The sequence below is a fragment of the Jaculus jaculus genome, chromosome 5, assembly GCF_020740685.1.
Source record: "Jaculus jaculus isolate mJacJac1 chromosome 5, mJacJac1.mat.Y.cur, whole genome shotgun sequence".
Classification (NCBI taxonomy): Eukaryota; Metazoa; Chordata; class Mammalia; order Rodentia; family Dipodidae; genus Jaculus; species Jaculus jaculus.
The window spans coordinates 167,708,413-167,719,705 of NC_059106.1; the positions used below are offsets into that span (position 1 = coordinate 167,708,413).

The 11,293-nt window shown below is 47.2% G+C and overlaps 1 protein-coding gene across 2 annotated transcripts in view; it reads left to right on the plus strand.

Moving 5' to 3' along the window:
* The window catches only part of Lclat1 (lysocardiolipin acyltransferase 1), a 143,106-nt gene extending 132,477 nt beyond the window's left edge, over window positions 1-10,629 (plus strand). For both annotated transcript variants that reach the window (XM_045149598.1, XM_045149597.1), the window contains one exon: window positions 6,685-10,629. In XM_045149598.1, the coding sequence (XP_045005533.1) occupies window positions 6,685-7,187 (503 nt within the window). In that variant the 3' untranslated portion in view covers window positions 7,188-10,629. The remainder of the gene's footprint in view (window positions 1-6,684) is intronic.
* The last annotated feature ends 664 nt before the right edge of the window (window positions 10,630-11,293 follow it).

Below are 11,293 nucleotides of genomic sequence, written 5' to 3' on the forward strand. Positions count from 1 at the left end.
ATCTGTTACTCTTTTATGATCAGGGTTTTAAGCAACATCTAAACAAATCTGTTGAGCCCAGCAGTAAAACAAAGCATAAGTGATTCTTGCTTTGTTTCCACATGAATTTTCACTGTTTTTTCTCAGTATCACTTTAGCAATCTTATTCTTTGAAAGGATAATGAAAACAAAGAAAGCATGTAGATTTTTGAAAGTATATACTAAAAAAGACCACACCATCAAAGCTGCAATACATAAATGCCCGTTTAAGTAGCAGTTACACTCCTTGGGTCCTGGAATGAAAACGATCTGGAAGTGACGCCCTTGTCTCTTTCCTTTCCAAGTACACCATGGAGCTGAGGAAATTGAAAGGCTCTTGCCTTGCAAGCATGAGTCCCTGAGTTTAACCCCCAGTACCCATATACAATGGTAGATGTGGTGGCACCCTCCTGCAACCGCAGCACCGCAGAGGTGGAGACAAGAGGATGCCAGCCAGTCTAGCCAAATTAGTGAGCTGCGAGCCAAAGAAAGACCCTGTCTCAGAAAGAGGTCATGTACACCTGAGGAGCACACCTGAGGTTATACTGCTACACCAACACACACGTATGTACACATGCACTCATACATGCATGTCCATATCTATACAGACTACTCACAAGTGCATGTGTAACAACACACATATTCTTGCAAAAAGGTGGAATTATGTGTTAGTTTTTGCTTTGTAATTTATGCATGAAAATCCTTGCTGCTAGGGGAAGCCAGTGGATATGAGTGTAGCTGCTCTATTGTCCTGGCTCCATAATTAGCACCTGTGTCCTCTATCCCTGTTACAAGTTGCCAGGACCATAGTAAGCCCTGGGGTCCACTTACACACAGGCCTACAGTGAGCATGCCGGGATCATGGTCCTGGGAGAAGTGGAACACAGAGCTGTGTGACTGAACCTCTTCTTCCATCAATATTCAGCTTTTGCCAAAGTTTAAAAGTGGATAATGTGGTCTGGAGGGATGGCTTAGTGGTTAAGGCATTTGCCTGCAAAGCCAGAGGACCCTGGTTCAATTCCCCAGGCTTCACCATAGCCAGATGCACAAGGGGTCATATGCATCTGGAGTTTGCAGTGGCTGGAGGCCCTGGTGCGCCCTTTTACTCTCTCTCCCTCTTCCTCTGTCAAATAAATAAATAAAAGTGGATAATGTTCCAAGCAAAAATAATAATAATAATAATAATGGTATATTCTCTAACAACAAACATGGTACTGTTTGAGCCTTACCACCAGTTGGTTTTAAGTGGTTTGTGCATACTTTTTTATTGTGAAGCTGAAAGGATCTTATTTATTGGTGTTTTAGTCTGTGTGGATCTGAACCAGTTTACTTGCAAGCATTCTTGTTGTCCAGTTTGTCGTGATTTATTATTAGTGGGTACGTGTCATTTTACCGAGCGGATGACACAGTGGATCATGACTTCGTTACTAAATCAAGCTCTGTCCTCTTAGGTTGAAGGTTTGTTTTTTTTTAATCTGCAAACAACAAAACCAGCTCCCTCAGCTTTTGAACAAAGTGCATCATGAGTGACAGGCTACTTTATTTAAAACTTTCCCATATATGTACTTAAATTTACAGGTTTGGATCTGGCTAATACAAAAGACTTGGCATTTTGCATCTAGTTTTTTAAAACTAGTTGTCAAAATGAAATCTAAAAGAACTTATACTTTTGTGTGTTCTCTATATGAACATGAAATGGGAAAAGGTTGGGGCTGGGGAGACAGTTCAGTGGGTAAAGCTTGCCGCCCGCGCTTTAGGCCCGTGTTTTGGATCTGCAGAACCCACGTGAACAGCGAGCCTGTGTGCACCTGCAGTCTCAGCACTGCGGATGCAGAGACAGGGACCTGGGCGCTCGTCTAGCTGCACGGGTGAGCTCTAGGTCCAGTGACAGAATGACAGAACTCTCAAAGAATCAAAGCAGCTGGGTGTGGTGGCGCACGCCTTTAATCCCAGTACTGGCTCCCAGGGGCGCCAGGGCACAGGCCAGGAGTCTGGGTGGATGATACGGAAGTGAACTCTACGGTCTGCATGGAATTAAACTCCCCTACCCATCACTACAGAGTGGTGACTCCTGACTTTGTGGTGTTTGAAAACCTTTATTTACTTAATACAAAGTTTAAAATTGTTCAGACTAGTCAACTAACTGTTTGCTGTTCCCGAAAGACTTACTCTAGTTTTCTTCTCTTGTTGTAGTTGACAGCATCTCAGTCTCTGGGCTTAGGACGTGCTGCCCCTGAGACTCAGAGTGAGCGTCAAGGAAGAGCTGTGTGCTGGCCAAAGCCCTGCCTCCTTACTTTATTATGCTTTTGTCCCCAGCTATGCTGTCTAGTGTTTCTTATATATAAATCATATTTTGACTATGTTGGATTATAATGTCACTCAACAGTTATAAATCTCAAGCAGTTTTTGAAACTTTTGAAATCTTGCTCTTTTAATGGTTGGTACCCTTCACCTCAAGACTGTTGACCTTGCAATTCTTGCTTAGACCACTAAGCTGTTAAAGAAGACACGATTATCTCCCGTATTTTCAGATGAAAAGGTAGGTCACACGCATGTTTCTAGGGCTTCTTTAGTGCCAAGATTGTGAAGAGGCAAAAACGCGCTCCTTGCCCTGTTAGTACTTGGGCGGACAGCCAAGCCAGAACATCCGCAGATGTGCTCAGAGTCTCACGGAGAGAAGGCCACCTGGGTCTTTGAGTTTGACAAAGTTCTTCTTAGAAACCTCTGTCATTGGGCTAGAGAGATGGCTCGCCAGTTAAAGGTACTCCCTTGCAAAGCCTGATGGCCTGGTTCGATTCCCCAGTACCCCTGCCAAGCCAGATACACAAAGTGGCACATGCATCTGGAGTTGTTTGCAATGGCATGAAGCCCTGACACACTCATGTTCTCATTCACTCACTTCTCTGTCTCTGTCTTTCTCATGAAAAAAAAAAAATTTTTTTTAAAAAGAAACCTTTGCCATTATAGCTAGATATTGAAGGCTATTCTGTTCAAACACTTCAGGGAGAAACATGCTGGTTTTTGTTGTTGTTGTTTGTTTTGGTTTTTGACAGAGAAAGAAGGGGAGAGATAGACAATGGGAGCACCAGAGTCTCCAGCCACTGCTAACGTGGGTCCTGGGGAATCGAACCTGGGTCCTTTGGCTTTGCAGGCAAACACCTTAACTGCCAAGTCATCCCTCCCTAGCCCCAAACATGCTGTTTTTGAAGCAGGGGAAATTGGGGGCAGTTTTGTAAAGCAGCAGTTAGAACATGTGTCTTGTCAGGAAGTCTCTAATTGGCAGCTTCAGAGTCACAAATTGTGCTGTGGACGGTGTGCAGAGACCAGGCACAAGCAAGTCTTTGAAAGTCAGGGTTTGATGTTACTCCCCACGGCCACCCCCGTGGTGGGAAGTAGAGATGATTCAGCCTCACCTGTGGGCCTGGTGGCCCAGAGATGTCGCCACTGACACTGTTTTTACACATACTTCACTTAACTCCCACCACCATCCACTGAGGTACTTTAAGGACATGAGCTCAGTGAGCCTCTGGCAGATTCAGTACCTTACTCAGGAGGCCAAGCAAGGGTCTTGGCCCATCCGCCCCCTCCGCTCTGCTCTGCAGTGAGGTTGAACGTCCTCACTGAGGACAGTTTGCTGGTGACACTTACATGCTACTTACCTGCTGATGACGACGACACATGACTTTTTTTGTTTTTGTTTTGTTTTGTTTTTTTCAAGGTAGGGTCTCACTCTAGCCTAGGCTGACCTGGAATTCACTATGGCGTCTCCGGCTGGCCTTGAACTCACAGCGATCCTCCTACCTCTGCCTTCCAAGCGCTGGGATTAAAGGCGTGCGCCACCACGCCTGTCTCGATCCATGACTTTTTGATAACAAGCCTTATGAGTACTTGCGAGGCTAGGACTGGTGACTACTGTAAGAATAGGTAAGAGTGGTTTTTCGTAAGATGCTGAGGTTAAGTGCGGACACAGTGGACGCACACGCAGGAGCTAGGAACTGCTCAGGACAACAGGTCGGCCAAGCCCACGAGTGATGTGGAGGGCACCAAGGATGCTGGACGAGGAGCAGGTGTGCAGAAGGTAGAAGCTGGAGGGGGTTTTAGGGCAAGTGAAAGGTGAACATACTTCTGAATCAGGCTAATTGGCATGACAAATGACATCTTCCTTGTGAGAAAAAGAGGGGAGGAGAGGGGTGTTGAGGTGAAGAGCTAGCCCCGGCTCGCGGCTCTGGCCTGTGGTGGCCAGTGTTGGCGCTAGAATAGCTTTACAGCCAGGGAGTCGCTCTGCGTGTGCGTGGAGCAGGCGTGGAGGGCGCCCGTGCCGAGCAGACTCGAGATGCTGATTTCCACTACAATAGGTTGTGCTCGGGGCCCAGGGAAGGAGCAAGTCCGCTTTCCTGGACGCCTGGTCAGATAATACACCTTCCCACACGAGCCTGACCGGGGCAGTCTTTTCTTAACTGGCCTCTTTGATAGTTTCAAGCCTCCGGACACCTTTCCAGGGGACCCGTGCTGCATGGCTGGACTTGCGTCCCAGGTGTGCGTTGCTCGAGCTTCCGCCATGCGCTTCCGGGGCGCTGCACCCTGTGCAGACGGTCCAGCTTCCTGAAGGGCAGCCTGTCCAGATGCAGACATCTTTGTCTTTTTTTTTGTTGTTGTTCATTTTTTATTTATTTATTTGAGAGCGACAGACACAGGGAGAAAGACAGATAGAGGGAGAGAGATAGAATGGGCGCGCCAGGGCTTCCAGCCTCTGCAAACGAACTCCAGACGCGTGCGCCCCCTTGTGCATCTGGCTAACGTGGGACCTGGGGAACCGAGCCTTGAACTGGGGTCCTTAGGCTTCACAGGCAAGCGCTTAACCGCTAAGCCATCTCTCCAGCCCCATCTTTGTCTTTTATAACAGTGTTTAGTAAGTGTTTTGTAAGACTGTCAGGAGACCAACTTGAAACCCTAAAGGAAATCACAGAGAAACATTTACAGAAGACGTGACCCGTTTGTCAGAAGTGATGATCGTGGAGGGAGTTTGGCGGGAGAGCTGGGGAACGTGCTCCACTTCTTTGCCATTCTTGCTTTTAAGGTGCACTTTAAGCAGAGTGAACGGGCTCAGCTTGAATGGCATTGAATGACTTGCCCAGATATACACACCCAGTTGCCTGAGCTGAAGTCTTGAAGAAAGTCTCCCTGAGAGGGACCCGGAGCAAGGACACGTCAAAGTACATCGACACATGTTTGCAATTGTCAGTGAAGCCCATTGGCTTGCACAATTAATGTGTGCTAATAAAAAAAAATTATAGCTGGGCCTGGTGGTGCACGCCTTTAATCCCAGCGCTCGGGAGGCAGAGATAGGAGGATCACAGTAAGTTCGAGGCCACCCTGAGACTACATGGCGAATTCCAGGTCAGCCTGGGCTGGAGTGAAATCCTACCTCAGAAAAACAAAATTGTGATCCTTTCACTGAAGATAACACAGTACAGAGACAGAAACAATGAACGGCAGCCCCGTGTTCTGAGCCCCTGGGCACACTCGAAGCCGCTCTGGACCTCACCCGGGGCTCGGCGGTGTGGTGTCTGCCCGCTGCTCAGATCTAGCAGTGTGGCAGCGCTCTAACCTCAGCCCCAGCAAGGCGCCGGCTTCCTCCTCTTCCTCCCACACGCAGCCGACTAGCTCTCTAGCATCAGTCTCCGTAACCTTCTTGGCCAGCTCTCTCCCTTTGGCCCTGCTCTTCATGCTGGCCCTCCCCAGACAGTGTAGCAGCCCCGCTGTCTTGTGCCTGGGCTCTCCACGCTGCTGCCGCCGCTCTTCCCAGGACAGCCCTTGCCTCTCTGGGCCTCCGTGTCACCTACATGGCTCAAACACCAACCTGAGGGCCTGTACCACATGCCCAGCCCACTTTTAGTGCCCTGTCCCTGTTGTGCCTCTGGCACTGCTCTGCCTCTGAGCCCACCCTTCTTTCCGTGCCTTATCCCCGTATGTGCCCCTTGTGGTCATGTGGGAACGTACGCAGACCTTTCTCCCTGATGATATTTGAACATCTTGAAGGATATCAGAGACCCTGTTTTATTCCATTTCTCCATCTGCAGCATCTGGTACATGACTCTTAAACAACCCCTTGTTACCAAGCAAGATAGGTTTCAGGTCAGGCCCTTACCGGAAGTTCAAGTTGTATGTTTATAAAAAAAAATGCACATATCATATAGAAGTCTTGATGTGTTGCAGACTGCTTATTTAAGTCTGCTTCCAAGTTTCTGGTGGTCATGGTGGTAATGTTAAGGTTAAGAACATGTGTTTTTATTTGAACAGTGAGTATGTGTGTTAGTAAGATCTCTGTGGGATGGTAGGGTTGTACTCCTTTTCCTGTCTCAGATCCTGCTAACTGTCCATCCATTCAGGACTAGAATGCAGATTACCATTTCTGGGAATGAAGATAGCGTCTTCCTAAATGTCTTTGCAATAATTAGCAAGCAGGAAAAAAAAAAAAAACCTAAAAACAACTGGTAAATATTGACCCAAGTGCCCAGAATCATCAGTATTTTTAGTCTTTGTTCATTGTAGTTCACTCCGTCCTGACTTTTCATGTTCTCGGTGCTGCCTTGCAGAGTGAATCAGCACTGCCACCCCAGTCGGCCATCGCTAAAGCAAAGGTATTTTTATCTTTTCGAAACCTAGGTAAAAACCTTGACGCCGTCCATGACATCACCGTGGCGTACCCGTACAACATCCCTCAAACCGAGAAGCACCTCCTGCTCGGAGACTTCCCCGCCGAGATCCACTTCCACATCCGCCGGTACTCGGCAGCCGCGCTCCCCACGTCCAGGGAGGACCTGCAGCTGTGGTGCCGCGCGAGGTGGGAAGAGAAGGAGCAGCGGCTGCGTGCCTTCTACGAGGGCGGCAGGCGCTTCCGGGCTCCCGAGAGGAGCGCCTTTCCCCCTTGCAAGTCTGAGCTCCGGGTCTTTGTGGTCAAGCTGCTGTCCCTGCTGTACTGGGCTCTGTTCTGCCTGGCCATGCCCTTGCTCACATACTCCTACAGTCTGGTGCGGTGGTATTTCATGATCTACGTTGCGTTCTTTGTGCTGGAAGAGAGAATATTTGGTGGACTGGAAATCATCCAGCTTGCTTGCTACCGTTTTTTACACAAGCAGCCACATGTAAGTTCAAAGAAAAGTGAGTAAGGTTCATACTGTAAAACCCTAGGGGATATTTTAGAAATGCTGTAAGCCTTTGTAAACTGAGATGCATTTTTGCATGACTATGTCAAATATTTCTTACTATAATCGTTATTTGTTAAAGGTATTTTGCACTTAATTTCATGGGGGACATATTGCCACAGTCTTCTTTGTAAACCCTTGAATGTAATTCCAATGCTGCGTGTGTAGCAGGGATCGATGCTATGAAACGACTCGGGCCAGAGTGTCACGAGCCAGTCATCCGGCTGTTAAGACCGGGTACTCATGGGTGTTGCTGAGAGGAGCCAGCCCCGTTTGCTGATGGGTTCCAGACCACATGCAGGTCTGGCGCTCGGAAGCACTGGCCCCACCACATGCTGGCACTTGGCTACCCAGCTAGCTCATCCCTGGAGATGAGCACTAGGCTTCCTCCCTGGCACGGACCACATCCTTTCTATGCCAGTCAGACACAGATCCATCCTTAAGATCAGAAGCCAGAACTTCCTTGCTCCAAACTGACCATTGTTTTGATAGGAATCCCCTCACTGGTCCTGGCATCCAGTGAAGACCACCTGTGCCCTTTCCTGGGGGCATCACGCCAGTGTGCGCCTTAGGGAGCAGCCTCAGGCCTCCGGTCGGAAGCCTTCATTCCAAATGTAGGGGCAGAAGTGGCTCAGCTTGCTTGTGGCCTTCCATCCTGAGCACTTAGTGCTGGCTCGTCACAGTGTTGGCAGGTGTGGCCTTCTCCACCAAGCAGTACACGTGCAGTCATATGCTTTAAAAAGTCATTTCTCCACCAAGCAGTACACGTGCAGCCACATGCTTTATAAAGTCATTTCTCCACCAAGCGATACACGTGCAGCCACATGCTTTTGTAAAGACATATTTCGAAGAACATTCTGTTATTGCAGCCAGAAGCAGTTGTCTTGTGAAACATTTCTTTAGAAACTACCTAAAAAGGAAACTTACTGTGTTTTCTGCATGTGTGTGGATGTCCGCCTTCTGCCATGAGAGCCACAGCCGAACTGGCTGCGGAGTGGTAACGGTCCATTCCAAATCACTCAGGCCCTGAGCCTTGACAAACCAGGTAACACAGAATGTTCCCTTTTCAGTGATAGCAAGAAATCGCTGCTTACCCTTCTTTCCATATTAATATTTAAAAACCCATTTGATCATTTGCTAAATGTTCCTGTCATTTAGAAGTTGCGGAAAATCCAGCAAGCCAATAACACCGCTGTCATGGACACGTTGGCGTTGTCCCGTCCCTCGACCCACAGGTCCCCGTCCCCCGTCATGGATTGGGGCAGTGGTCAGGACTGCAGCAAGTAGAAAGCACGGAGGAGCTGAGCGCTGGCGAAGCTGCCAGCTCCACTCCTGCGCCGCACCAGCCTGGTCTTATGTGCTGTGTGGGCATGAGGATGTTCTCCTTCATGATATCTCAGTCTCGATTGACATGATGTTTTCACCCAGCAGTTGAGTTACGTTTTGCCATGAAAGGTAAACACACATGAAAGGTGAGCTGAACTTACCAAGCAGATCTTTGAGAAAGACTTGGTTGAGGCAGAGCACAGTTGACGTGACGGTTCTTTTAACTGGGAAGGTATTAACTCCTTTCTCTAGCGGAGCACACCAAGCTGTGTTCACAGCTCCTTCGAAGCTCATGTTAACCCTACTGGGAGCTAACTAAATAGTGTACACATCTGCTCCCAACACAGTTGCTTAACTTGACAGTTTTTAAGGTTAAAAAAACAACACATTTTCCCCTTTCCTGAATGAAAAATGCTTCCAATTTGGGTTTCTTGAGGACTTCCTTGGGTCTTATTTAAACACAGAAATAGTTTTAACAATCAGGATTGTATTTTCCCTAGAAAAGAGAAAAGCTCCACCCCCCCAGGAGCTCGGGAGTAGCCCCGCCCTTGCTGCCCATCACCTGGCCCATCGGTCAAGCGTGACTTTCATGTAACTGTCCTCGAGGTCAAAGTCCTCTCCAATGGGAAAATCCTTTCTCCTTCGATCATAGAAATCGTGGTGAAGGTAAAATACAGGTTGTATTTTATAAATACAGCACCTAAACTGGAGAAGGTGAATACTTTACTTGCTGTAGACATAACTCCAAAAAAGGGAAAAAAAAAAAACTTTTTATAAGGCTTTTTATTGTAATGATTTGTGTTTACATATACATTTACCTATGTAAAAACTTGTTTCTTTAAAAATATTAAAGAAGTACAGCCAATGGTTGTAAGCATAGAACTGTTTGAAAATGATGCTAGAATGTCACATGTAAGTTACTGTAGCCTGAGTGAATGTGCTTGACCTTTGCAATGCTCCCTGCCATTCCTTCCTTCCGTCCGTCCATCCATCCGTCCGTCCATCCATCCGTCCATCCATCCATCCATCCATTCGTCACACGGGGCTCGGAGCTGTGAGTCCTGCCGTAGCAGAGCGGGCTTCCTGCAGTGACGGAGAGCTCCGAAAATGGAAATGTCCCCAGTGCTCTCTGCTCTTTTTCCAGTTTACCATTCTGAAGTTTATGTACAGAAACTGTGGTATTTATAACATGAGCTATTATCTTTAAAATATAAGTATTTTAAATACACCAGACATCTTTGCTGAGATAACCCAAGGACTCCTGAAATAACACCCATAGGACATGGTAGAAGACTGAGAATAAATAAATCTGGAAGAACCCATTATTTAAGACTCCGGTAAAATTCTTCCTTGCCATGCTATCAAAATGTAGACCACTAGAACTAACAGTTTCCACTCAAGTCACTTTAAAGGTAGCTCCTTCCATGCCACCATCCCAAGAATCATAACTTGGGAGCGGATGGAATTCTGCAAACAGCTGTTCCCTTTTCCCTGGGTCTGCAAGCTCTGGCCCAGCAACAGTGCCTCTGTTCCTCTTCACAGTGCAGACTAGTGGAGGGAGGCTGTTGGGGTTAAACTGTTTACATTTCTTTTTATAAATGATGTGCTTTCAGTGCCTTAGTTATGGGTCCCTTTCTTTTTCTTGTTCCAAGAATTTGCGATGTGTTTCTTAGGTGAAGTCCCCCTTTGCTACTCACTGGGAAGAAAGTGATCTCTCGCCACTGGGTGTTGGCTGATTAAAAAACTGCTCTTGTAACATGGAGAAGAGAGCTCAATGCTGAGTTAATGGCTGCCTTAGAGGTCTTATTTATACTGCAGAAGATGACAATGGCTTAGCCACACAATGAACTTCAGACTAGATAAGGCCCCAAAGTTGTCCTGTACCTACCTTTAATTTGTATTTCAGAGGAGAATCTTGGTTTTGGCAACTCATTTTTTTAAAAAAGATCATTATGTGGAGAGCACAAAGTTTTAAAAATAACTCACAGAATGGCCTTAGTTTCCAATGTCCACTGGTATGTTTGTGAGATGTTATCTGTAATATACATCCAAAATAAAGTGGGGTAAATTACATAGTTTACATGTGTGTTATGTTTCTATTTTTACAGAAATGACTAAAATTACAGGTCATGGGTTTCCCCACATTATTACAGCCTTTTCTTATGTAGTATTAAGGAAAAACTGAGGTTAGAACTCACAGATGTAAAGAGAAAGTGACATAAGTGAAAACAAAATGCCCTGTGTTCATAGTAGAACAGGGTTGGGGTGGCAGTTGAGTTCAGGTCACAGTGTCGGCAGAACATGATGTTCCTCAGGACAGTTGGTCTTCCCGCAGTGTGGAATGCCAGCTCATAGACCTGAGCCTCACACACCTCACTCGTGGGACTTTAACTCTGAAAGCAAGTCTTGGACTGAAACCTGAAGAAGGTATTTTAAAAAATGCCCTTAACAAAAACACACACATGCAATATGAAACCTGTTGTCATCTCCCCGTGTCCACGGTCTCCACCTTCCAAATCCTTTCAGCATCCATCCCCGCTGCCAGCACTGCCAAACTCTACGGGCCAGAGTGACGGCCCCGTGGTCCCCAGAACCCACATGACGACAAATGAAAAGCGGCGTGTGCGTCTGTAATCCCAACGGCGTTGTGATCCAACTGTGAACCGTACCACAGTGGGAGGCGGGGTCCCGGGATCCTGACCAGCAGCAAGCAACAGCAGAGGCCCTGGTTCACGTGAGGTGGG